Genomic DNA, 26515 nt, shown 5'->3' with positions numbered 1-26515 from the left:
TCCGCAGTCCTCACACGTCTTTTCCCAAATTCTCAGAATCGACTAGTGGAGTCTATGGGATGCTGGTGTTAAGATAACCCGACTTCGCCGTGAGTTCTCGGTAATCCTCAGCACTTCTTTGTAGCGTCGCGCACCTGCTCACTCAACAGCCCATATTGTATCACTCACTATCTGGTCGATGTACTTCTTCCCAATAAAATTCATCATGCCTCTCATTTGAGTCATAGCTCTTACTGCTGTCGAACAGTGTCTCGGTGTATATTGCAATCTTCTCGGTACTGAGGTGCTGCTACGGGATTAACTGCTCTTCCTTTTCTCTCAGATGCAGCCAGCTCTCCAAGATATCGAAGATCATTGAGTAGACTTCATGTCTTGACCGTTTGTTCAAGCGACCCCGGTCGACAAGCGTTGCATTTCGTATGCGTGTTCATCAGACGGCTCTACACACATAGTCAAGTCCAACCCAGGTTGCGAATGAGCGCTCCAGATATATCGAGGAAGACGCACATGTGTGGTGACTCTGGGGCAGGGGAACTCTGAAACGGATTTGAAGATTTATTTACTTATAATTATGTAGACAACGTAATGTAGGCTGGCCTGCAGCTACTACAATAGAGGAGATATAGATATATAGCGCATCACGTGAAGAAGAGTCTACACACCGACACTGGGGTCTAAGAGATGAAGTACTTTGCTTGCACCGCGCGAGTGGCAGCCCCCTTAGTAGCCCCCTTGGCAGCAGCAGCAGCAGCAGCTCCTGCTCCTGCTCCTGCTGCCGCTCCAGCCGCCGCACCACCAGCTGCCATGTTGCTCATAACAAATCGCGCGGCCTGAGCCGCGTTAGCACCATACGACAGGTGAGGTGCCAAGATGATAGGCTGGCCTGCACAGATGAGGTCGCCAGGTGCGCAGATGATTTTAGTGTTTGCTGCTGCGACTTTGCCGACCGGTTTGCCGTTGTTTGGGTCACCGAATATGACTGCGCTAGACACAAATGCCGAGTCCTCGGCACTAAGCATATCAGCAGCATTGTGGACAAGCTGACCACCTTGTCTAGATCTCTTGTTAGACTTGCGAATCATGTGAAAGATATTGAGGGCAGTGTGTTACTTACGAGTAGCCTGCCATTACTAGTGTAGTGTCCGGGCATTGGGCCCGAACCTGTCCGACCATCTGTGCCATGAGCTGGCTGCCTCCTTTGTCTCCACCAACAAGAAAACCAGGCACATCTGCTGGGTACTGGATGCCCTGAACAGCGACGTTACCAGCACCTCCCATCATCGCGCCAAGAGCGATGGCAAAAGGTGGTCCAGCAATTGAACCCATATTGCCCAACTCAGTCGTTCCGCGGGCAAAGAGGACAGTCATGGGCTTGCAGCCGCCGCCGCTCTTCACATCATTTTGTGAGATTGAGGCGAGGGCGGCAAGTGTGACTGACGGTAGGAAAAAAATAAGGAATTTCATAATGATAGAGTCGTCTCGCTTTGTTCCGTCAAGGAAAGGATATTAGGGTATTACAAAGTATTATGCGAATATGGATAAAACAAGTACGGGTATTGGAAGAGAAGATATGGAATGTATGGACTGCTGTTCACCACAAGAAGCATGCGACAAGCCCCTTTATAGTATCATGTAGCAAGATGCCATGGTTAACGCTGTTCATTTAACCACCGCTTTTTATGAGTTTGAACATGTAGTATACTCACCTGTCATGTTTTCACTTGTTTTCCAAAGACACATCAAACGTCATGCCAGACCGCATGTAGCACGCATACTGGCAGTCAAGAGTGTCGTGCGACATATTCTATGAGCCCTTCCATGTCGGTTCAAGCTCGTCGGGAACGGGGTTGGGGCTAGAGCTACATGCCAGTAGCCGTTGTCCCCACGCACCTGGCCAGGTCTGCGACAGCTGTTGCCGAGGTGGACGAGCGATGTGCATGGGCAGCAGGAACGATCGAGGCGACGAGCTTCATATGGTGAAGCTGCCATGAGATTTGTGGCGGTGTCTCCTGTCCCTGAGTCTGGTGCTCTGCCGTTCGCGTGACTTGTCGTCAACTGCCCTCTGGATTGCGCTCAAGGCTCCCGACTTTGCGCTTGGACAATGTGAAGGGCCAATCGCATCCCACATAAGTATGTCTGAGCTGAATCAGAGTTCTCGACATCTCACAACGTCATCGGCAACCTGGTGTTCGGCCAAAACCATGTCTCATGACTCTGGGAGTTGTCGCATCGCGTCACATGCTGTGGCTGTTTCAGAAACCCGTTCCATGCCTCCACACCTCGAATCGTCGTGCGTTCCAGAGTCCAGGCCAAGCAACGTTCCAAGCCTACGGTAGCACAACATGCCGGCGATGGAAACAACATGGTGCGCATATATCGTCGCGAAGATGCCGCGGTCCGCAAAAGCTTGGTGGAGTCTTGCAGTCAGCCAGGCGGCCAAGGACTCGGGGAAGGGCGATGTCGAAGTAGCTGTGGGCCGACAGATCATGGCCCAACATCCTTGGCCACTGCTGTGAGTCTGCGCTGATCAGGCCCGTGCAACATGTCTCCATTTTGGACGTGTTGAAAAAGGCTGAACGCTGGTAGCAAGGCGAAATAAAGGGCGGCAGTGCCTCTTTGGTGTTGCGCGTTGGCCGTAGACCACCCCGCCTTCGCCCTAAGAGGAAGGTGCTAGCGACTGTGCAATATCCCGGTCTGTGGTGGTCCATTCGTATAATTGTCTACGACGCAGCCTCGAGTCCAAGTGTTGGTAACACACAGGCAACATGCCTCTTCAGGTCCACCGCATAACCTCGGCAGCCGACTTTGAAACCTTCGTCGCCATACAGATCGCCGCCTTTGCCAACGGCGGTGGTATCACTTCCCTGCTCACGCCTAACCCCATCACCGACGAGTACATCCAAAAGTCTATCGAAAAGCACGTCAAGTCTTGGCGCGACGAGCCTGACGTTGTGTATCTCAAAGTCATCGATACCGACGCCCATGGCAAGATGATCGCAGGCGCCAAATGGCGCATCAACGAGCGGGAGCGCAGTGAGGAAGAAGCCAGCAAGATGTATCCAGTGCCAGATGATGAAGCCAAGGGAAGACAGGGCTTGCTAGACTTCATGGTATTCCTGAGTCGAGTAAGAAGGGAGTACATGGGAACGAAGCCCTTTTACTGCTAGTACCCAGCGCGCTACGTCGGAAGGTGTTGCTGACGGACAGCAGTTTTGCATATCCTCGTAACGCACCCAGATTACCACCGCCGAGGTGCAGGATCTATGTTACTTGAGTGGGGTACCAAGCAAGCGGACCGCGCGAGACTACCTGCCTTCTTGGAGTCGTCCCCGATGGGCAAGCCTTTGTACGGGAGAATGGGATTTCAAGCTAAAGAAGGTAAGTCTTGAGCCTGAAAGCATACATGTGCTACTACTTCTGCGTGTATGGCACACGCTAACTCTATGCTCTCAATGCTACAGTGGTCACGTGGGACTTGTCAAAATATGGCTTGGAGGGGACAGATACCAGTACAGTGATGCTTCGTGAGCCCAGCATACACGCGATATGAGGTGCTATAGATGCGACCTCGTGTGCAAGAGAAGCCGAAGGCTGTTGGAAATGGCGGGTAAGGACACGGCACCTCCAAGACGTGTGCCCCCGCACTATTCTCTCTAGCAGCCTCTCCACGAAAGAGACGTCGCAAATCCACTCCTTCTACATGATATATCTGTTCCCCACCCTGACTTGGACTTTCACGCCTCTTTTGCTCAAAGCCTCGACCCTTCTTGTGAACTCGTTCTGCTCTTCATTCTTTTCCAACGCCAGAACCTTCGCGGTTTCCTCCAAAACAACTTCGGTCAACTGGTCCATCTTATCTAGCGCAGCCAGGAAGCGCTCACACATATCTCCGCTTTGTTTGCTTTTCAGAGCAATGCAGGGCTGCACAAGAACAAAAGCCTTGATCTCGGAGATGGCTAGTCCCGCACACCAAAAGAAGAGATCCGCAGTCTGCAGGCCAAGGAACTTGAGGGAGAAATTGGCGCAAATGTAGGAGAGACATTCGGCCCGTATCTGGCGACAGACGCGGAAGGCAGAAAGATGCAGCACAGATGCGGCGAGATGCTCCGGCTTAGTGCAATTTGCGATCACGAGCGAAGAAAGCTCTGGGTAGATGGCCATGGCGTAGATCATATTTCGTATCTCGCCTGGTAACTCGAGAAATGCACCGTGTGTCTTTTGTGACTGCATTGGATTAGCTGGCTAGATTGACTCAGTAACGACACGTTGGGTGTATGTTATGTACGTGTGACGCTAACCCACTGACGCGGAGCTGTTTGTGGCGCAACCATTTGGTCCTCATCGTCTTCATCATGTGCCGGAGAGAGACGTTTCTGGTGGCAGGACAGGGACAAGGGATTGATACAGCTTTCGCAATGATGAGGACTGCGGGCAGCTGCCGCCTTACCGCATTAGGATAGTCCACCTTGATGATCGCAGCGCGCCTGGGTAGCTCTCTTATTAAGGCGTGACAAGCAATTGCGGAGTTCTCGGAGGTGCCAAGACAACGTCACAAGTTTGAGACAGCGACTTGGCACTCTCGCTCCTCAACCAAGCTCGCCACGATGCTCTCGCGCGCGTGTACACGCTCAAGCGCTTTCCTGGGAGCTCGCGCTACACCATGTCCTTCTGCTCGCCCCCCACCAGTGCTGCTCCGACGCGGAAAACGCACCAAAGCCAGCTATCCCGATGGGTCGGAGCACGATGCAACGACGAAATCCAAGCCCTCGCTCCTAGGCCGGCTCAGAGGCTCACGCTCCATCTTCGAGGATGACGCGAAAATGGACCAGGCAATGCGTCCGCTGTCCGATGCCGAACTCGAACGCGACGATCTGCCCGTCATCAACTGGTACGAGCAGGACTTGGACAAAGGCACGCCGCAGCGCCTGATTGAGCGCATAGCCACGCCCGAAGACCGCAAGAAGGACAGAGACATGTACCTGATGATAGAAGAGTCTCGGAAGAACCCCGATCATGACGACGCAACTTTGAACCGGCGGCTCATCGACAGCCTCCTGACAAATCCAAACTTCGCCGAACTGACGGATGAGCTCCAGCTCATCAAAAAAGGCATCAAGTCGAGGGAGGAGCTCCAGCAACTGAAACAACAGGGCGCTGCCAAGGCAGAGGCAGAGAGCAAGCAGTTCAACGCCGGCTTACGGATGGCGACACTTGAAATACTACAAGACGTCCTCGAGGACCCGGACATCGGAGACGCAAAGGCCGACCTGCAAGCGTGCATCGACCACATGCCTGAGGTGGAAAACATAGACAATCCCGTGTTCCAGGCTATGCTGAACAAGGCAATGCACAAGCTTGAGGGCAACGAAGCTATGCAGAACAAGGTCGCCGCTATGCGTAAACGCCCCGACTCCGAATTGGAGCGCGAGTGGCAGACTTATCAGAGAGAGACCGAAGACGCCATTGCTCAAGCAGAGACTCCAGACGAGGACCTGACTATGGCGACACCCGAAGACATGCAGGACGTGGACAAGCTCCTGCACCAGATGCGGGATGTCATGAAGTCGTTGGGTGGCGACACCGGGCTCGAAGCCGAACTCGACGCAGCGATCAGCGAAGACTCCACATCGGGTCAAGATGAAGAGGGTGTGTTCGAGCGTGAAATGGACCCCCAAGAATTGGCCGAAGAGCTGAAGAAGCTCGCCCAGTCCAAAGCATCGCAGCCCGGAGAGCTTGTGGAGGACGAAGAAGATGTTCCCGCTGAGCTCCAGGCCAAGGTTGACGAGATCATGAAAGACCCGAAGCTGATGGAGAAGCTAATGTACATACAAAAGCTCATTTCCGAGAACAAGCAACAGCAAGGCGATCTGACTTCTATCGCCCACGAAACTGCGCCTGACCCCTACCAACTCGCGGACAGCCGCACTGCGCCGCTCAGCGAGCGTATGGCTGCTGCCCTCCAAGACCCAGAGCACGTTGCCGCTCTCCAACGCCTCCGCGTCGACCTCCCCCCACCGTTCAACATTGCGCCCGCCCTGAAATCGTTCAATAAAGCCATTGAGCTTGCCTATATCGGCGCAAACGATGACATCCGCCGAATACTCTGGCGCTCGTACCAGAAAGCGCGATCGTTGCCCACGTTCCTACAAAACATTGGTGACGAGGCGTGGGACATACTGTACTACTCGCAAGCGGTCACCTGGGGCAGTAACCAGAACCGAGAGAATCATCTCAGGATGCTGCTGGCCGACCTTGAGAGCATAGGGAGAGATGGGCCACCTACCCATCCCAGTACGCTCGCTGATGGAGGTGTTGAGCAACTAAACACATGACCGGCTTGAAGACCAGGTGTAACTGTACGATATGACGATTTATATATGATACCCTACCCAATATATTCGCAATGGAATAGCCCTTTGCAAACGTTGCGCTGTCTTTACAACGCCCTCATCCGCATTCGTTTGCTCCACCATCTACCTTTGGTCTCTGATACCAGCTCTCATGCAGATAATCTTTCTTTGGTCCGTCCACCTTGTATCTGATCATGAACCGATCGATCTTTGCACCACAAAACTTGAATTCGCAGTCATTCTGATACGTGTCGGGATCGCACCAATGGCAGCCCGTAGCCATCCAGCCGCCAGCCTGGTCATCAGGCGCGTGGAAGCGCCAGGTATTGAATAGCTTTCCGACGCTTTTTTCGTCGTCTTCAACAAACCATGCGGTGATCTCATCGCTTGTTTCGTTGTACCGATAGACGTAACGACGGGTCGCAGGGAATGACAGCCCAGCGTCCATGGTGAATGTCCCTTGTTCGATATACAAGTATTCGGAGGCGTAGGTCGCTGCATCGGTAGATTGACGCGGATGGAAGTGAGCTGTACCCACGAATGTGCCACCGGGTGTCTGGGTACGTGAATCAATCTTGCGCGTCATCTTCCAGACACCTTGCATGCCTGTGAACACGGCCGCTGCAACAAACCGAGCATGCTCCCGGGATGCCTCGAGTATTCCGGCAACTTCGCTGACTACTGCCTTGGCTTGCAGACTGCTATCTCTGTGTCGATAGCGCGATGGGAATGCGGGACCCGATTGGCTACCGAATAGGGTGTCGTCACGTGAGACGCCCGTTTCTCGTGCGAACTCTTCCATTAGTCCAACGTAGTCGGCCATCCAGAACTGCGGCACTTGCAAGGACCTCTGACCCATGGCATTTTGCATATGCCTCGTATCATCATACGTGTACAAGGCGGATGAGAGAGACGCCGACTGCTCAGGCTCTCGTTTGGCCCAGCGTTGTGCCAGAAGTCGAGCCTGCATTTCCATCACGCCCCAGTAAGGGCCTTCGTAGAAACCCACGAACCCAATTGTAGGTATTTGCTGCGAAAAGACGGAACCACGTGACAGAAGATATGGTATGCGCGGATTCGGGTTGTCGCTGCCGTCAGCGAGAAGGGATTGGACACGGGCGTCGAGCCAATCGAGGTCGGCTTTGTAGCCTGTGGCTTCAATGATACCGACCACATCACTCAGTCTGCTCTCGCCCTGTAAAGTGTCAGCCTTTTCGATGCGCCTAGGCTCTCGAGTAAGCGGAGTACCATAGCTTTTGCGCCTGGCCCATGGAACCAGGGCTCATATTGGCCAAGACTAATCTCTAGGCAATCACCGTTGGCTGCCTGCTCGACGTGTTCAACCCATCCCCGGACTGGCACAATGATGCCACTTCTGACAAACTCCATATACGTGTCGGTTATACCGGTGTAGCCAGGGTGTTGTGTCTGGGTCGCCGTGTACGCGAGCTCTGAGAAGCCGACGTCGGCGTGATGGCAGCCTATACTTGATCGTAAGAAGTCGTGGCCTTTCTTTGCTTTTTCTGGTGGAACGGTGCTGATAGCTGCAGAGATGTCACCATGGCCGCGACGGGACAGGTTGTAGAGAATCAGATCAAGGGGAAGGAATCTGGGTGCTGGCTTGAATTGCCCGTCGTGGGTCTGAGGGTCTTGTGGAAGGTAGCGGGGCAGGCAGTAGAAGGGACGATTGATGACGTGGAAAACCCTGCTGTCGGCGTGGGAGGGTGTCACTCCACCAGGCAAGTGCTTTGCGTTGGAGATCTGGGAAGCAGCCTGAGAAGCAGCCTCTGAGCCGCTGATGCCGCCTCCAATCACGACTATCTTGCCGGGGGTTTCCGTCAGGGCAGAGAGAGTCCGAAATCGTGAGGAGTGTTGGATGTTTGAGAGAGGGTGGGAGGGAACGGGATTGAAGGTGTGGGCTGGCTTGTTAAAGAAGCCGCTGGCGACGACGAGTCGATCAAAGGTACGGCATGTTAGCTGACGGGTGCCGTCGGCACTGACCACTCTCCAAGTATGATCTTCTTGCAGTGATGCGCTGACAACTCGGTGCTCGAGGAGTATGTCGTCGGTTAAGCCAAGGGTTTCTGAATACGCCGCAAGATAGCGGCCCACGTGCCTAAAGATGCATGTACGAAGTCAGTAACTGTCTCACAGCATGCTGTGCACGGATTCTACCTGCCACGCTTTGGGAAAGACAGGCGGAACAGCTAGTGGATCGGCAGCAGGGTTCGAGATATCTACATGTACCGATGTCCAAGCCAGATCAGAAAAGGCAACAGTGTATCTGCTCAGGTTGGTGCGCATCTCCGGACTGCACTTGTCGCCAAATTCCGCGCGGTCATGTCTCCACATGCCGCCTACACGGTCTGCGGCCTCGTAGACGGTGACTGCGAAGCCGTGCTGTCTGCAGATGTGTGCAGCCGCCAGACCCGCGGGCCCAGCGCCGACGACGCAGACGGACTGTTGCTCGACCGGGGCATCCATGGCCAGGACGGGGTTGGGAATTCGGGGCAGCAGTGTCTGAACAGAGGCTATTCGGAGAGTAGGCCAGCGTTGATGAGGGTGGCCTTGATGGTCTGGAACTGTGTCTTTCCATGCTGGGCAGGCGTTAGCAAAGGGCCAGGGCACGCTGCGGGGGTTCTGGGGCGGCGGACTGAAATCAGATATCGAATGTGGCCCAGGTCAGTGACGGAGCGGTGTTGGTCGAACTCGGAGCGTGCAAAGCGGCGCATGTCTCGTCGTGCGCCTGCGTCGGGGATGCTGGCGGTGCTGCGGACAATGTCTCGCCACAGGGCCAGGGCGCGCTGGCGCTGGATGAACTGCAGGACCGTCAGCGGGCGTGGCGCCGGGCCGGATGCGTCGTGGGACAGGTACGTGGTCCAGGCCCACGGGAGCTTTTCCTCGTGCGCGCAGGCGGGAGGGCGGCTTGGAGGCGACGGTCGCGTAGGCGCGCAGCATGGCGGTGCGATGTGTCGAGGGCGCGTCCCAGTGCCCAAGGTTGGCGGTGGGCGGTGGGCGGTGGGCGGTTGGTGGTGGGCGGCTGGCTGGCGGCGGAATCGTCACCTCACCACCATGCACTCGCCCCAGGCCCTCGCGCGCATGCAGACGGTGCAGACGCTGCTGCGCCAGGACGCCGCCCTCAGTGCCTACGAGGCGCCCCAGCGACCCTGCCCCGTCGCCATCCACTGGGTCCCCTCCGCTCTCGACCTCCGCCCGGGCGAGCTCGACGCCTGCCTCGGCCTCGTCCACGCCACGTCGGGCCACGACTACGCGGCTTCGGCCATGGGCTGGGACCCGCGCAGGAAGCGCGACGAGATGCTCGACGCCGACATGATGTATCTGCTGCTGCGCCCGGCCCAGGGCGGCCCCGACGCCATCCTCGGCTTCACCTCCTTCATGTTCACCCACGACGACCCCCCGCACCACGACCGCCCTGTCCTCTACATCTACGAGATCCATCTCCACGAGCGCCTGCGAGGACAGGGCCTCGGGTCCCGCCTCGTCCAGTTCGTCGAGAGCGTGGCGCGCGCATGTCACATCCCCAAGACGATGCTGACCGTCTTCACCGCAAACACGCGCGCAAAGAGCATGTACCACAGCCTGGGCTACACCAGGGACGAGTGCAGCCCCGACGACAGGACCACGAGGAACAGGGTCATCCCCGCCGAATACGCCATCATGAGCAAGTCGATGGACTGAACACCATACATTGCTAGTCTATCAGCCCATCCTCACTCCACGGGAACAAACACCCTGTCAATGTCCGGCCCCCAGCCCTCATCCACCCCGCCAACCTTGACTTCGTTGACGCCCTGCTCTACGTTGACATGCACCACTGAACTTGCCGGGCCTCCTCCCCCGTCTGGCAAGAACGCCGCCCTCTGCGATTTCCCATTCACACTGATGGCTGCATACCTTTGCTGCTTGTCGCCGTTGAGATGCTTGATTCTCACAGTCGTGCGCGTCGTTGCTGAAGATTCCACCTTGGAAAACGTGGCGGACCCCGAGGGCACGCCGCCAATGTACCCAATTGCCTTCGAGCCCGAGCACGAGGAGCATGCTTGAGATATAGCTCCGTTAGCAAGCTCTGCCGTCTCGCCTTCGTACATGTTTTCTTTGGGCCCGGCCCTGCTGGCTCCAGTACCGGGGTCCAGGATCCAGTTGACAGCGTTCTTCATGCTAGCCGTCGTTCCAGATATCTCAACCGGTAACCATACGTATGTGCTTCTCATCAGATTTTCACTGTGCCATCGGTCCCCCATGTACACGTACCCATCCCCCACAGACAGTACAAAGCTTGTTTGAGAAGCGTACGTGTTGGACCCAGAGTCGGCGAACTTTTGCCACGACGACCATGGACCCGAGAGAGACGTCGACGTGCTGTAGTAGTTGTCATTCGGGCTCCACCCCGTAAGCTGCGAGGCGAACATGAAGTAAACGCCTTTGTGTTTGATCATGGCCGGAGACTCGTATTTTTCTTTCCAGACGTAGACATTGCTGGAAACGCTGAGATAATCATCAGACAGTGCGTTGATGCGTAGGCCGTTGCGGCGCTGGCTTCGTCAGAAACAGGTCCCTACTGTGCTACGAGGCAGTCATACGTCTTCGGTCAGTAGATAGCCCTTGCCGTCGTCATCGACAAACACGCCAGAATCTCTACTCTCGAAGCCCAGTGGTCGCTCGCTGCGTAGATACGAATACTTTCCGCAAACGCTGTCGCCTATTGCGACCCCAATCTTCGCCTCACCATAGTCGGCGCTGTCAATGTGAGCCCACAGGACATACTTACCCGTTCGCTTGTTGTGCATAACTTTTGGTCTCTCAATAACACGATCGGGCCCTGTGTCGCCAGATGCAGTCCGCGAGATTAGAGCGCCTTCATAAGACCATTCGACAAGGTTCGTAGACGAATAGCAGTTGATGTTTGTGAAAGCGGTTCCGTTTGTTTTATCTTCGCCAATCCTGCGGGCGCATCAGCACCGGTAGAGGCCGCCCTTGCGCGTAGAGCTATTTACCAATACCACTTTTCGCCATCTTTGATGATGCCGGCGCCGTGAGCCTGAATGTGCTGGCCTGTGTTGGTCTGGTGTAATGTCAGTTGCCATTTGCTCATGGGTACGACGAAACGCACTGCTGTCCAAGTCGCGCCAGGTACAATCTGGAGCGTCGCATTTACGATCAAGCCGGACAGGCCAAAGCCTACGAGTCTGAGAAGTCGCATGGCGGTATTGTAAGATCAAGTCTCAGATGCCAGCCAGAGCAATTGTCTATGCAGAGTGCCTGGAATTTATAGGCGCATCAGCAGATTCTCCCGTAAGTTCCTGACAATCTGCCGACTGGGTCGACCGCGAAAGGCTCGTCGCTCATTGACGGAAAAGGGGCACTGCGCTACATAGTGTCACGAGCAGACATGACTGTTTCAATAATTCTGGTGGCGTATGACTACCGGGACAAGGGTAATAGACGAGTTGTGGGGAAGCTTTAGTCCCGGAGGCTATGCTTGATCGAACGTTACCCGTGTACTGCACGTACTATACTGTAAACTCTGCACACGACGCTGCCTTGGTATGCATCGCCTGGATTGGCAATCACCCGATGTCCGTGGCTCTTTCAACATGGATACACACTGGCCTCGGTAGCAATGGAACAGGCCGCCCTCCGAAGCGCAGATACTACTGGAAGGGGAAAGCATGCCGCATCCAGTCGGCACAATACTGCGACCGAACCTTGGAAGCAATGGGACATATGGGCTAACGAGTGTATGCTCAACGTATAACTTGGAATGCCTGGCAACAGTACCGAGGTAGTTTGCACCGGTCGAAAAAGGCACGTTGCTAGTTCTGCATTGGACAAGATGTTTGCTGCACTCGTACCAACGTTGCACCTGCGCAGGCAGCGTACGCAGCGCACCCACGACAGCGTCTTCGGGCTTGCTCATGCTTCTCGCCCGCAGTTTGACCCGCTGCTTCCTTTTGCGAAAGCTTGCCAGCGCCACGACCACATCCTTCTGGGCGCGATTCCACGTATATCAGATACGGCCCAGCAACCTCAGCAATGATGTAGCGTTGTGTTAAGTTTACTGATCATGCATCTTCAGGGAACCTAGGTACCTGGATACTCTACAAGACATCAGAGATTGAACGTCAACAGACGACCATCGTTCACGTCCCTGATTTGAGCCATTCGCAAGTACCTTTGATGATCGGATAATTGCGAAGGGCCAACGACTTCGACATATTCCATACATTTGGACTGTCTCAGTACAATGCATTCCAGAATGTCCAGCACGTTGCGCTCTCATGTAAGATAACGGCACATCGTCTAAATAGGAGATTGTGTGTTTTCAAATCAGACGCCTCAGTTTCACATTCGAGCAAACCCGTGTAAGAATACCGTAAAGACTTTTTATCAAATCGTTGAGCAGCAAGCAATATTCCACAGGCGCCAGGGAGCTTCCGAGCTAGCGTTTCCCGGTAGATCCATCCTGCTACTTTTGTCCCAACCTTTGCTTACGTTATTGCACAATATCCTTGACCACTCCGACATAGCCAGATCCATTCTCGATCCACGTATTCTTCCAGATCTGCACCAGCTCTTGCGAAAGTCTTGCCATGTCGAGGTTCCTCTCACTTGAACTCGCTAGTACCTTCCAGCCTTGCTCGTGTTCTGCGCTCACATCATCGATCATGTATGTGTACTTGTCGAAATTGTCGGAGCCCGCAATGAGCATGTCATTCACACCATTGGCGAACCCGAATGTAGCGAGAACTTGGTTGTAGCTGACCCAAGCGGCGTCTGTCATGGGAATGCTGACCTTGTAAATGATATTGGGAAGGATGCCATCGCGTTCGACAACAGTGTGTAACGAGTCGGACATGTAACCGTCGATGAAACGATACAGTTTTTCCCGGTCATCCTCATAAAGGTGGACCCCTGCTCCGCGAATCATGCGGAGGGGGGCAATGAGAACAAGACGTTCCCTTGCCTTGGAAGCAGTCAGTCGCGCAACTCAAGCAAGAAAAGGACATTGAAGCTTACATCAGGACCAGGTGTAACTGTACGGCACAGTGAATCGGATTCAGGTCTGGGCTTCATCTCGTATGCAGGCGTCGCAAGAGGCGTCGAAGTGTAGAGTGGCGTTATGCTGTGAAGAGGCGAAGACGAAGACAGCCCCGCAAAAGAGGCATGCGAATTTGATCTACCAGGAGGCGTGTCTCTGCCACCTACGGTATGGCCAGGGATGTGATAGTCGAAGGGTGACCGGTATGATCCCTTCTCCCATCCATGCTTTGGCGCACCGGGCGGGATCAAGGCAGCCGGCCGAATCGAGTTGGCGACTTCAGATGCAACCGAACCTACAGCGGTTGTATGTTCTGGACGAAGAGAAAGGGAGGGCCTCCGCGTGTGTACGAGGTTGCGCGCGTCGGCCAGCCGGTTGCCAAAGCCGACGTCTGCAAAACGCGTATAGTTGCGGTTCTCCACCAGTCGCGGAATTGTCGGTGAGGACGCTGATGGGGAAGTAGAATTTATGCGAGGGGGGACCGACATGCTTTCCTAGTTGCTGATGGCCGAGAGTGATTGCAACGCGTGTTTCGACTTCAATTTGATGGTAAAGAGCTGGAGCAGAAGCGAAAGGGGAAGCGAACACACTAGAAACACGCTCTCAACTCGCTAAGAGGAAGCAGCCAAGCCTGTGACTGTTTGTGGTGACAAACACAAAGCTCCAGTGAAGGTGTAGCGCCATTCATTGAACCTTCAATGTGTGTTCTGGGAGAGGCGACATGATCGATCTAGTTGCACGAGAAAATATCGATGGATTTCATTGTCACTACAATTTATTAATGATATTCAGATTGTGGTCCGTGTTGTTTACCTAGGTAGGTAGTCACTAGCACTAGCGAAGAGGACTCGACACCCGTGCTGCTATATCCAGTATAGTCTGTAGAAGCCCAACTAACATAGTCCCAGTGTGAAGTTTGGTATTCATCCACCGAATACGAAAGCTTCCCTCCGCCTCAAGAAGAGAGAACTCAGATTCGATCGCAACTTGATGTCTATACTGCTTCCTAGACCATGCACTGGCGTCATATCAAATGGCGGGCACCATGGCAAAAGCGCCATCTGTCGGTACTAGAGACTTTCAGGGCCGAAGAAGCAGCGAAGGAAAGCGCTGTTGTTGTTCGCAGAATTCGGGACGGGAATATTGAGGTATGTCCTGAGTGTTTTGATAGAGTCTAGAACATTTGTTTCTCTAACGCTAGCCAGTATGTCACTTGCGGCCGTCTTGAAGACCAAGCAAGCATTTGGAATCGTTGCAAACGCTCACTACGCTACCTCCAGAATAGGCCGCGGCGGGTTTCATCTCAACAGTACTTTGAGCATGACTCAGGCTCAGTGAAGAGCGGTAGAGAGACTGTGACAATGAACGTAAGAGAAGACGCGCACAACGAGGAAACACAAGAGTCTGGCAGTGAGCCCTGGGAGGGCGACTATACTAGCTTTCTAGCCGAGTATGGTATACGATAGTTGCCCAATAGTTTCCTGATGGCTCCTCCGCCTTTATTGCGTCTTATATCATACCCAGGTAGTCATGTACACCACCACATTCTGTACTAGATAGACAATGCAAGATTCATGTAGCTACCAAAAGCACGCTTTGTCACTATGCTATTTGGATAATGCCTCTGCCGGTGTTGTCAGTTAGGAAAAGCGATATGATAACGCGGCGAACCACATCTGGGTACCCCCAAAGCAGCGACGAAGACAAGATCAACTACACCAGCATAAGTAGCTAGGAAATGGGAAACAATTTCGCATTCGAGTATAGATCTTCCAGTACTCCAATCACGTACGACCCTAATCTGATAGTATCAATACTTGACCGTAATGAAATTGAATCCGGGCCTGTCTCGTTTTAGCAGCAGTACCGCTCATAGATGACGTATACTTTCCCTGGCCAAGACATTTCCCACCTCTGGATGTGGCCTCTGAAGTAAAGCTCTCATCTATCCCGCTCCTTGAACCGTCCACTCAGCTCGTAGAGCCTTTACAGCCGTCTTTAGCCACTTCCTCGCTCAACTCGCGCGTCCTGCCTACGAGATGGACTCGCGGCTACCGCACCCTCGCCAAATACAAGCACAGCTCCAGGCACTCGGCGACGAAATCCAGAGCATCCGCGAAGAACACGATGGCCACATTGTCGGGCTAAGCCAGCGTTTGCAACAAGCTGAGAACCGCCATCGACAACTCCTACATCAGCTTCAAATTGCTACGAATCGCTTTCCTGGACCGCCTGGCAGTAGTCACAGTGGTTACTCGAGTTCGACTGCCAACCTAGATAATCCTCTCCCTCTCTCGGAGTCTCTTATCGGTACTGGTCGCATCACAACACCTCCACGAGCACATACCGGTGGCGCCACGAGTAACGACAGGTATGATCGTGCCCGCTTCTTATCATCAGGGGAGGCTTCTTCTAGACACAACAGCTATTCTAGTCGCCCATCCCCTGTTCAGTCGGTGGATGCGAATGCTACACCACGCGCACAAAACGCTGCTCCCCCACTGAACCCAGTCCGCCCTCAGCAGCCAGTCATTGGTAGTAAAGACAACGCAGCTTATCTTCCTATGGTCATGGAGAATATCATGTCCGAGCACCGCCGCCACAAACGTGAGGGCACCTTGAGATCTTGGTGAGATGCTCTCTGAGCGAGCGCTCATGAATGAGTGATAGTGGCTAATGCATATCAGTGGATTCGTTTTTCCAGAAGGGCGGACCAACGATGTCAAATGCTCTCAAGACTCTTTCCATATACCCTGCTTTCGTGCCAACCACTTCTACTATTGCCGACAACACATGCGTGTCATCCCTGGTGGGAAGACGGTTTGTAGCCATAGGAACAAGCAGGACTGCTTGGTGGTGATATTTGGTACGTTGTCCAAACATGGCTCTTGTGCTCATACGTCAAGACTGTTAGTAATCATCCACAGAAGATCACGATGACTGGGACCTGATCGTGGATGCTGCACTCGCGGCAGGCAACCTTGGCAACAAAGGAGTGGATGTCGAGGATCTGAAAGAGGCTCTCTTCCCTCCTCAGAACTACTCTGATCGATACATGAGCGCCCCTGGCTGATTTGGAAGAAGATAAAGTACCCGGTGGTATGAGAAGGGTTTCGGGGCGAGGAAGGGCAGAGAAACAGTTGCAGCGGTGGATCAGCTCTTCGCGTAATCCGTGTCATTTTCCGATTCAATCCCCTTATGACCCTATCTGAGCAACTACATCGAGCGTAGTGTTGCATACAGCCTGAATACGCACCTAGAGACAAACATTGAGCGTAGCGAGTGTCTTTCGCGGCACAGCCTCGGTGTCTTGGAGATGTTCATGTCTAAGGCAAGGTTCGGCGTTGTGTGTCGTTGGCGATATTTCAGTTGCGCCTCCGGGGCCATTGATCCCACGTAAATCATGGATACCGAGTATGGCGACGTTGGGAAGGTTTGCTGAGCCATGCTTGGTGTCGTTAAGATTGTAGGTTGCCACGCACGCTGTGGTCCATGTTTCGTTTTTTGGCAACGCCAACACGCAAGAAGAATACCTACGCACGGCTGCGCGACGCAACCAACGTAGGTGTTATTGTTCAACGGTCGGACAAAGCGCGCTCACATTTGGACGAAGTCGCCCATGCCCAGCTGAGTGAGACGAGAAGCGCGCTCATGACGCTTGGGCCTTGTCGCGTGATTTGTCATCCCTCAACAAAATATCAAAGGGGGCCGGGGTGCACAGAAGAATTTGCTCCACATTGCAAGCTGCATGCAGACGCGCCTTGAATTCTTCTGCCAAGCGATCAACTATCGCTTCAGTACGCGACAAACCATGTGTATTAGACCACGCTCTCATGTCCCCCGTTCTCCCGACCTCGGGAACTGGAGGTCATCTTTTCCGCTGCAGCTCCCTCCCTCCACTACACTCCCTCAACCGAAGGTCGAGTTCAGTGGCCCGAACTTGATGTTGCTGTAGACAACAGTGGCATCAGCATGTTGGCTCTCAATGTCTGCCGGCACACCGCTCGTCGTCTCGCATTCTCCCCTGCCGGTACCTAGATCCGTGTCTGGATTCTTGTCTGTGGGATACGTAGAGTCAAGCCAAAGCATGTTGCTGTAATGGTCATCCCACAGGCTCATGACGAGGACCATGCCGTTTGCGAGAGCCTTTGCCATGTTCGCCATACCACCCTTGTCTTTGAACGTGTATGTATCGTGGAACGCAGCTTTCTGTTCGTCGCAAAACTTTGTTGTGATGGAGTTCCCGTCTACGCCAGGGATAGTAGATGCAGGCTGCGCAATAGTCTTGCCGTTCTGGACATAGAAACGCTTGATCTCCATAGCGTCCCCGGTACCGACAAATTGTGTGACCACGGTGAACTTCTTTGAAGTGTCTACCGTCTTGCCCTTGCCATAGAAGTCTTTGACACCCATGCGGTAGCTGTTGAAGTCACAGCCGTCAGGATCGCAAACCCCGGCATAACGATCGGCCGAATAGGTACCTCCGCAGCCGTCGCCGTCACAACGAGACTGCTCGATTGTGGAGCACGAGTGTGGGGTGACGGCTGTGCTGACAGCGTTCGCTTCCCAGATGTCCATCTCTGCGCAGCACGAACCATGGCCCCCAACCCCTGCATTCGCATCGTTGGAGGATGGCTGCCAACCTTCGACATTTCCCTGCAGCATTCTGAGTAGCTGAAAACCAATTCCTGGAACCGAGCGTGACTTACCTCGCCGTTGATGAACTTCAAATCCCGTGGGCACTGGGCGTCGCAGTACCCTGTGCCGTATTTGGCGCCAGCCTTGTTCGTCGAGAATTTCTTCAATCCGCCATCTGCATCCATTGAAACAAAGTACAAAGCGCCATTGAATCCGCATGGCAGGTTCGACACGTCCACATCGAACGTGAACTCTTGGTTGCCGGTAAACTTAAACATCTGTTCAAATCCACGGATCAGTTGAGTCACTGTTTGTACCTACGAGAACGTTACTTACCTCGTAAGTCGTATCATCCTTCATGAGATACGTCCGAGAACCGATGTTTGTGGAGTAGGAACCCTTCGTAATGAACTTCAACTTCAGGGAGTTACTGCCCGCGGTGATGCCGTATGTGCCACTGTAGTCTGCGCCGTCAACGGCACAGTTGGCCGCACATGCCTTATTGTCTGGGCAGGCAGTTGCGTTCCACTCGTTACCTGTGTAACAGTTGTCATAGCTAGTCTTGTGTTAGCAGCTGAGTCAACCCAACAGACTGTGCCTATGCCATTACCCTCCTTTGACATGAAGCCATCGCCAATTGGCGTCGATGACAATTTTACCGTTCTTGGTTGTGCAGCTACCCTTGGCGGTGCAAGACTGCCATGTCATTCCTGGATGGGTTTCGGTTTGCTGAGTACCAACAAGCTGTGCGTGAACGACGTGGTAAAGCCACGCGGCAATGACGAAGTAGTGATACATGCCCAGATGGTGAGCAGTACAGGCTTTGGGGTTTCAGTAGTATCGTGGGCGAAGACTGACAAAGGGTTGAATCAAGATCATGGCAAGTGCATCGGCAGGCGTCTCTTATGTCCCTTTTCGCGGAGCCTTCTAATTACCCTTGGGCGTATGTACTCTATGTTCCATCTTTCAATCAATGTGTCAATAAATGCTAAATCACGCCCCAACTGCTGCAATTGGCGTTCAAAGCCTTTTCTCGCATACCGATAATGCGCGTCCCCTACATGCCATGTCGAGATTCATCTCACTGGAGGCTAGAACATGACCGACCACAGACGCGGACAGCGTGTGAGATGAATTGACTGCTTAGTGCGACGCGCACACCCGTAGGTCTACAGGGCAATCTCCACGCAATCATTAGACATCGTCATCGCAGCCAGAAGGTCACTCGGACAGGCGATGTGATGCAACAACCCTTTTGTTCGGCTGTCTACCCGGCTAAGCATACCAAGCATCTTGAAGCTCACTGCCATGAGCTGGGCGCTGAGCACTATTAACTGGGTATTTCAATCCCAAGTCAAGAGCAGCTCCTGCACAGATGCATGCGCCTCGGCGCCTCAGACCCGGTCCCGTAACACCCTGTTAAACTACGAGTAGAATGCATCTTAGGTCTTCGATGGGTCATGCTTTCACTGCACAGCGGAGAGTTCAACTGCCGAAGAAGATATGAAGGCAAGCCAAGCTGATCATCAATTATATGAAAAACAAGTACCGGAGAGGGGTAGATTGACGATACTGTTGATACCACGAGACTGGAAATGAGACATGACCAGCATTCCCCGCATTGGCACAAAGAGGGCCCGATGAGTGCGTCGAAATGCCGGCGATTCCATTTATTAATCGTCAGCACTGGTGAGGCTACACTATCGACAGGATGGGTGAATGCTACCTAGCTGGAGGTATGGCGGCCTGAGCGTACCTGGGGACGCAATGGTTAACTGGGTCTGTTGCATCTCCGTCTTATATCCGAGTCTGTGCGCTCCAACCCATTGCCTCATCTCCACCTGATCTCCGCCTTGTCCGACCTCCAGCTGTTTCGCCATTGTCAACGCGCATCGCAGTCCCTAGTTGCCATCCGTCATATGCCATGTCCGCTCCCGGCGCCGAGTGGATTAGCGACAGGTCTCGCGAGGAATCCCCAGAAGGTCACGATGGCTTGTCGCAGCGACGCACGAGCAAGAAGCGCAAAGTGTTGTCGTGCTACGCTTGTCGCAACCGCAAGATGAAGTGTGATCGCGTCTTTCCAGTATGTGGCCGATGTCAGAAAAACGACAGAGGTCACGAGTGTACATATGACCCCCGGCTACTTCAAGAGTCCCACCGTGACAGGGGCGCTGCGTCTCTTGCGCTTACAGAGCTGCCAGTCGAGAGCGAGCCCTCCTCGGACGCATCGAATGCATTACAACGAAAACTCAAAACACAAGAGAGACGAATTGCCATTCTGGAACAGAAACTCATCAATCGAAATGGCGGTGGTAATCCCCCGCAATATGGGGAGTTTGTGCCCCATGAACCCAAGATCACAGAGGAAATCATGTTCAGAGGAAAGGGTTTCAGATCCCAGTTCAACGGCGCAACGAGTATCATGAGCATGATCTCCACGGTACAGTCCCAAGCCTGACGTCAACGTGATAGAAACTGACCACCACTAAGTATCACGAGCTACAAGCTTTTACGCGAGAGGCTTTGACCGTCGATCACTCCATCATGCGTGTCAAAACCGACTTCAAAGCCTTTCGCGATCAGAGGAAGAAGTCTGCGAAGAGGCAGGCCACTAGATGCTCTGACATCGACTCTGAAATACTCGCTATCCTTCCGGAAAAGAGCATAGTTGATACGCAGGCGGCTCTCTACTTCCAAACGTGGGAAACAAGTTATAGAATCCTGCACGGGCCGTCGTTCTGGGAGGATTATCGAAGTTACTGGGAATCAGATCAGGACGGAAAGGGACCGGTGAGCTTCGCCGTCTTGCTCGTCTTGCTCGTCGCAGCCACGAAGTGCCTTAACCCGAAAGATGATGTGTTTGTTGGTGACACGACTGCCGACAGGCAAGCGGCTCACGAGCTTATTAATTTATGCGACAGCTGGATCGCTGATCAGCCGCGCAAGCGGGTTACTTTAGCTTTGTTCCAGCTACAGTGCCTGTCGTTACTCGCGAAGCGTGTCAATTGCGTGCGCCTGAAGCAAGACTGGGTCGCATCGGGTGACCTACTGCGACTCTCCCTTGCATCTGGTCTACATCGTGATCCCTCTCTGCTCGGACATGGTACGATGACAGCTTTCGATGAGCAAATGAGGAAGCGTCTGTGGATTACCGTCATGGAGCTGGAGCTCCAGTCGTCCGTTGAGAGTGGCATTCAATCTTCGCTCTCCGGACTATACTGGGACTCGCCTATCCCTGATAATCTTGGCGATGAATCCTTTTCGCCAGATATGCAGCACATGCCGGCGGTATGTAGAAACGAACCTCGGAAGAAAGCGTTCCCTGTGAGACTGACACCGTGCAGTCCGACGAGAACTTCACATCAGCTTCGTACCTCATCGCAACTACAAAGTCACTTGCACTCCGTATCCATTTGACGCAAGTGTTAAACACCCCTTCCAGTGCTCTCGATTACGACGACGTGCTGCACTACGATGCACGGATCCGCTCTGCATTGGCCGCACTACCCGTCTGGAACGATGATCGCGCACTCGTACCTTCCGCACTCCTCCAGTTGCAGTTGCGACAGTATCTCTTATTGGTGCACAAGGCCTACGCCAGACTAGCCTGCACAGACAATCGCTACTTGTACTCGTTCACAACTTGTGTAGAAACGTGCAGCTCTTTGGTCACCACGCACGATCGCCTGCTATCAAGAGGCGTTCTAGCGCTGAACAACTTCCGCAACGACGTCATCAGAGCTGGTCTGACACTTTCGCAGATTGTCTACCACAACTGCACTCTTCGAAAAGTAAAATCGTCCCGTACCCCTGCAACTGATTCTACGAATCACAGTGCAGACCATCACACTCATTTTGCAGACCTGAGTAGGCCACGGCGCTTGGCAGCCTCCGATACATGTCTAGACCTGTATCTCACGGCACTACCGCAGGAGTCGTTCCTTGCAAGAACACTATGTATATCTTCGATGGACATCCTAGAGCGAACGAGACAGATATTTGAGATGAAGGTCTTCCGGCTTGGTACAGGATACATGGAATGCTGGCTGTAAGTTATGTGTCAACAATTCACAGCAAGAATTCGCTGATTTTGGTTCTCGTATGCACAGCATGTCTGCTGCAGTAGGCATGCTACCTCCTCCATCACCTGCTACATCCATAGCCTACATCAACAACATCCACGATGACGTACTTTCAAGATGTCACAAAACGCTCGACTGGTTTACCTCGTTGGCTTTCAGAGTACTAGCTCTACAACAAGATCCCCTGAGTCGCTTGGCGTCTTCCCTTCGCAGTACCATGAGTACTAGGGAAGAGATCGTCTCGACGTCAATGACCGCTGAGAGTGCACCTACCACGTCACCAGATGGGGTTTGCGTAGAAGCCAACACAAGTAATAGTACGAAAGAAACGTATGGACCATTCGATTCACTACAGGACATACAGTCAGATATGAGCGGCTGGTCATTTCCTGACTTCTGGGCGTTTGACCTTGGCGGAGACTTCTGATCTTCATACATGCAATGACGTCAGATAGATACCGCAGCTATAACTACGTCTTCGCACATGTTAGCAGGTGTATATCATCAAAGACATTGCATCGCCCTAGCTCCTACTACTCCATGCTATTCCGGCGCCGTGACTCTTCGAAGTGTGCTTGTTTTCTACTCCACACATACTACAGTTGTTCTTTTTTTTTCAAGGTTATGTAGAGTCTCTTCACAGGTTCTCTTATTAAGTCGTGCTTTTCGACAGTACTCTATTATCATCTTCAAGAGGTATAATGAGCATTTACCCAAGACGCTTACGATGCCATCTAGCATTGCCATTATTAAAGGAAGCTTTACAGTTGCATGTTAGAGAGCTTTGTTACGTCGTACTAACAACAACTAGTGCGGCGAGCGGGATAGAGCTGTATCTACCGAAAGGACACAAGCTTATTAAGGCGCACTACCGCGAAGATTTTGAAACATACAAAGATTCAAAACGCCTAGACAGACTTATGTAGGGTTATCAGAGCTTGCTTCGTTATTTCCGTAGGCATTAGTTTCGCTGTAGAGCACATGGACTCAGCTCTCTACGCGTCACTGTGTTCGCAATGTGTTGGTTAAGACCCTGTCATTTGATTCACTCAATAGCGTCGCCCCAATAGTATATATACATAGCTTCCTCCCTCTTTCATAGGATACCCACATTGTACATCTCTTCTTGTTCTATACGATGCGTAGCTCTGTGCTGCGTCTAGTTTGACAATTTTTCTACGGCTGGGGTCAATTAGCCCTTCTGGTTTCATCAAGCCACTGGGAAGGTAGTTCTTGTCCGGCAAGCGCAGACAATCAAGAATAAACAGTACATACGTAGACGGTGGAGGGCAGTCACTGCTACATGCGTTTAAACTACGCAAAGACTGTGAAGTCGAAGGGGACAGTCCTTGTTTCGAACTATGTCGGACTTTTTTAGTGGTATGCAGTTCCGTATCAGGTAAAAATGACATGTAACAAGCTAAGCGTTCTGCACTACATCCTAGAGAATCTTATCTAATCCTGCCACGAAGGCACAGCAATCGGCTCGACACATATCATCTAAATGTGCGTTCTGGGTTCCTATTTCGTCCAGAGCGTTCTCGTCTTGTCTAGATGCCCGCACGTCTTTGTAGTTGCAGGTTTCTGTCTTGTGCCGGGCAGGTACCTGGAGGCGCCCAATGACTGCGCGTGTACTTCGAGCTTCTATCTTTTCTGTTTTCTCGCGCAGGACAAAGAAAGACCCTGACCGTTCGAACAGAAGATCTTCTATTTTCATCCCATTTGGCGGAGGTGTCGGCGGCCAAAGCACAATATTCGGCACATCTGAACGGTCAAATTTCTCGATCAGTATCTTGTATGGCAGCGGCTTTGAGGCTTGATTACCCTTCCGACCGTGGCCGTATTTTCGCACAAGATGCGGCACAAGATCATCACCTGGTAGACTTGCCGTCTTTTTCTGGCCTCGTTTTGAGATCAAGTCCTTGAATGACTTCATTTTTTTCGACGGTCTTGTAGGTAGTAGTACTGCAAGCTTGAACAAGAGAACTTCGGCGAGGCAATTTAATACTGTTGGTGATGTGTTGCTGTTACAGAACAGTGTGATGCATTAGTGCATGCGCAACGCTAGCAAACACTTTAGAGCCTTCTCTAGCGTTTTTAATAAACTATAGTATAGTACTTTTAAAGCTATTATATAGTATATATAGCTTAATTATTAGTATTATATATATAGTAGTAAATATAATATAGCTAAAGACTATAGTATAGTTGCCTAAACTACTTATATATTATACTTATACTTATTTAGGTAACCTATTACTATAAAGTAGTAAATTAAAGCTATAGTTAATACTATAGAAGCTCTAGAAATAGTAATTTTAACTTAAGTTATTACTATAATTTTTACTATTACTACTACTACTTAGAGCTTTACTATTACTATTACTATCTACTTTTAAGCTTTTAATATAGTAATCTAGCTATAAAAGCTTACTCTTAATAATATTATTATATAGCTAGTTTTTTTAAAGTTATAGAGCCTTTATTATAAATACTCTAAAATAGTTATAATTATTAGTAATTATTTATTTAGTAGTTAAAAAGTAGTACTTATACTTATAGCTAGTAGTAGAAATAGAGAGAATATTAGTAGCTATCTAAAATATAATTAAGTACTTATTATAGCTAACTTAAAGCTACTAGCGCTATAAGTTATAAAAAAGCTTATATTATATATTTATTTATATAAGTATATTATTATAAAGATTATTAAAGTACTTCTTAAGCTAAGTACTATACTTCTAGCGCTTACGCGTTTTATTACTAGTAAAGTAGTATATATCTACTACTATTATCTAACTATATAAGTTATTATTATTACTATTAAGTATTTTATAGTATAGTAGTAGCTCTAGCTTTAGCTCTTTATATTTTAGCTTTACTACTAAATACTTACTATAGATTTTTTTAATAAAGTTTTCTATAGCTTTTATCTAGTTAGAATATAGCTTTTAGTAAGTTTAAAACTAAGTAAAATATAAAGTAAGGTAAAGAGCTATTATAATATAATAATAGCTAATATCTAAGTTAATAATAAGCTTATTAAAGTAGAAGTTAAGCTTCTACTTACTATATATAATAGTAGTAGTAAAGTATATACTACTACTATTATTAAAGTAATTAAAGTAGGTAGTCTTTATTATATAGTAATACTATAAAGTCTATAAGTTTATTAAAGTTTACTATAGTAATTTAAATCTAGAGACACTATTACTACTTTTAAGGCGCTTTATTATCTTAATAAGTAGCTATAAAAAGTTAATAAGCTACTATATAGTCTTTTACTTCTTATTAGTAAGTATATTAGTAAGTAGGTTATAAGTATTATTAAGCTATTATAATACGCTTTATAACTTTATTATAAAGCGCTATATACTATTCTAAAGCTTTAAGTAGTAGAGAAGTATATAATATACTAAGTACTAGTAGATATCTCTATTCTAGTATAGCTAGAGCGTATTATAAGTATATAGAGTATTATTATTATTAATTAATTTCTTTTATACTAATAAAAAAAGCTTATAATACTTATAAAATATATAAACTATGTTTATAAAGTTATAAAGCTTACTAATAATATTTTATAATTAAAAGAGCTTATATTATTATATTATAAATATCTTTATAAAGTTATTCTTAAACTAGCTAATATCTTTACTATATAGTATTACCTTAATAATAAAATTTATAATATAGCTAGTGTAGCGTATATAATTACTTAAGAAGAAGTAGATATTAGAGTACTAGTTAAGATTTTTAATAAGCTTACTATTATTATTAGAGGCGTTATTACTAATAAAGGCCTATAATTATAGTATAACTTAAAACTTATTAAGAATACTAAGTATAATAGTAGCTTATATAGCGCTAGTGTAATTACTATAAAGGTTATAAAATATAATTAAGATATTATACTACTTATACTAAGAGTCTAAATAGTTAGCTAGTTATTATAATAAGTTATAGATACTAAGAATCTTATTTAAGAAATATACTACTACTCTAAGAAAACTTAAATAATTACTTAACGTTTATATATTAATACTTATACTAAGCTAGCTACTTACCTTCTATAATAGCGCTTTAATCTTACTTATCTAATATATATAAGTTAATTATATATAGCTACTAATTATTAGCGCTACTATTAGTAGCGCTTTAAAAAGACTAGTATAATTTTAGATAAGTAGCTTTTATAGCTTTATTAAAGTTACTATATTAAAGCTAATATTCTATAGTATTACCTAGTTAATAAGTATAGCTTATAGCTTCTTTTTTTTTTATAGTATATATAATACTAATCTATTTAAACTAGTAACCTTTATAGTAGTAAATAGAGAGCTATATACTAGCTTATTAGTTTTTAGTAATAGACCTATATTAAT

At 50.1% G+C, this 26515-nt stretch overlaps 11 protein-coding genes across 11 annotated transcripts; 5 read left to right on the top strand and 6 right to left on the bottom strand.

Annotated features, from left to right (window-relative positions):
• Positions 1 to 674: 674 nt before the first annotated feature.
• J4E79_006359 (uncharacterized protein) lies at positions 675 to 1368 on the bottom strand (the record flags this gene model as incomplete). The annotated part of the gene is made up of 2 exons (XM_049355230.1): positions 675 to 1053; positions 1115 to 1368. The coding sequence occupies 2 exons, from the start codon at positions 1366 to 1368 to the stop codon at positions 675 to 677; spliced, it is 633 nt and encodes a 210-aa protein (XP_049210626.1).
• Positions 1369 to 2765: 1397 nt separating this feature from the next.
• J4E79_006358 (uncharacterized protein) lies at positions 2766 to 3228 on the top strand (the record flags this gene model as incomplete). Its single annotated transcript, XM_049355229.1, has 2 exons — positions 2766 to 3125; positions 3175 to 3228. 2 exons carry the CDS (start codon positions 2766 to 2768, stop codon positions 3226 to 3228), a joined length of 414 nt encoding a protein of 137 aa, XP_049210625.1.
• A 1376-nt stretch (positions 3229 to 4604) lies between these two features.
• Positions 4605 to 6332, top strand: J4E79_006357 (uncharacterized protein; the record flags this gene model as incomplete). The annotated part of the gene is made up of 1 exon (XM_049355228.1): positions 4605 to 6332. The coding sequence occupies one exon, from the start codon at positions 4605 to 4607 to the stop codon at positions 6330 to 6332; it is 1728 nt and encodes a 575-aa protein (XP_049210624.1).
• A 115-nt stretch (positions 6333 to 6447) lies between these two features.
• J4E79_006356 (uncharacterized protein) lies at positions 6448 to 8834 on the bottom strand (the record flags this gene model as incomplete). The annotated part of the gene is made up of 3 exons (XM_049355227.1): positions 6448 to 7545; positions 7599 to 8466; positions 8503 to 8834. 3 exons carry the CDS (start codon positions 8832 to 8834, stop codon positions 6448 to 6450), a joined length of 2298 nt encoding a protein of 765 aa, XP_049210623.1.
• A 47-nt stretch (positions 8835 to 8881) lies between these two features.
• On the bottom strand, positions 8882 to 9308 carry J4E79_006355 (uncharacterized protein; the record flags this gene model as incomplete). Its single annotated transcript, XM_049355226.1, has 3 exons — positions 8882 to 8947; positions 9005 to 9169; positions 9225 to 9308. The coding sequence occupies 3 exons, from the start codon at positions 9306 to 9308 to the stop codon at positions 8882 to 8884; spliced, it is 315 nt and encodes a 104-aa protein (XP_049210622.1).
• Positions 9309 to 9422: 114 nt separating this feature from the next.
• On the top strand, positions 9423 to 10049 carry J4E79_006354 (uncharacterized protein; the record flags this gene model as incomplete). Its single annotated transcript, XM_049355225.1, has 1 exon — positions 9423 to 10049. One exon carries the CDS (start codon positions 9423 to 9425, stop codon positions 10047 to 10049), a length of 627 nt encoding a protein of 208 aa, XP_049210621.1.
• A 32-nt stretch (positions 10050 to 10081) lies between these two features.
• On the bottom strand, positions 10082 to 11571 carry J4E79_006353 (uncharacterized protein; the record flags this gene model as incomplete). Its single annotated transcript, XM_049355224.1, has 4 exons — positions 10082 to 10903; positions 10952 to 11312; positions 11366 to 11433; positions 11482 to 11571. 4 exons carry the CDS (start codon positions 11569 to 11571, stop codon positions 10082 to 10084), a joined length of 1341 nt encoding a protein of 446 aa, XP_049210620.1.
• Positions 11572 to 12864: 1293 nt separating this feature from the next.
• Positions 12865 to 13445, bottom strand: J4E79_006352 (uncharacterized protein; the record flags this gene model as incomplete). Its single annotated transcript, XM_049355223.1, has 2 exons — positions 12865 to 13335; positions 13389 to 13445. The coding sequence occupies 2 exons, from the start codon at positions 13443 to 13445 to the stop codon at positions 12865 to 12867; spliced, it is 528 nt and encodes a 175-aa protein (XP_049210619.1).
• A 2004-nt stretch (positions 13446 to 15449) lies between these two features.
• Positions 15450 to 16483, top strand: J4E79_006351 (uncharacterized protein; the record flags this gene model as incomplete). The annotated part of the gene is made up of 2 exons (XM_049355222.1): positions 15450 to 16017; positions 16338 to 16483. The coding sequence occupies 2 exons, from the start codon at positions 15450 to 15452 to the stop codon at positions 16481 to 16483; spliced, it is 714 nt and encodes a 237-aa protein (XP_049210618.1).
• Positions 16484 to 17319: 836 nt separating this feature from the next.
• J4E79_006350 (uncharacterized protein) lies at positions 17320 to 18756 on the bottom strand (the record flags this gene model as incomplete). The annotated part of the gene is made up of 4 exons (XM_049355221.1): positions 17320 to 18066; positions 18120 to 18326; positions 18385 to 18604; positions 18659 to 18756. The coding sequence occupies 4 exons, from the start codon at positions 18754 to 18756 to the stop codon at positions 17320 to 17322; spliced, it is 1272 nt and encodes a 423-aa protein (XP_049210617.1).
• A 1216-nt stretch (positions 18757 to 19972) lies between these two features.
• Positions 19973 to 21915, top strand: J4E79_006349 (uncharacterized protein; the record flags this gene model as incomplete). Its single annotated transcript, XM_049355220.1, has 4 exons — positions 19973 to 20488; positions 20539 to 21336; positions 21393 to 21839; positions 21889 to 21915. The coding sequence occupies 4 exons, from the start codon at positions 19973 to 19975 to the stop codon at positions 21913 to 21915; spliced, it is 1788 nt and encodes a 595-aa protein (XP_049210616.1).
• Positions 21916 to 26515: the final 4600 nt, after the last annotated feature.

The sequence above is a fragment of the Alternaria viburni genome (genome assembly GCF_023758015.1).
Source record: "Alternaria viburni strain BMP 2772 chromosome Unknown scaffold_12, whole genome shotgun sequence".
NCBI lineage: Eukaryota > Fungi > Ascomycota > Dothideomycetes > Pleosporales > Pleosporaceae > Alternaria > Alternaria viburni.
Note: the sequence above shows the minus strand (reverse complement) of the source record. Positions and strands in the feature narration are given on the sequence as shown.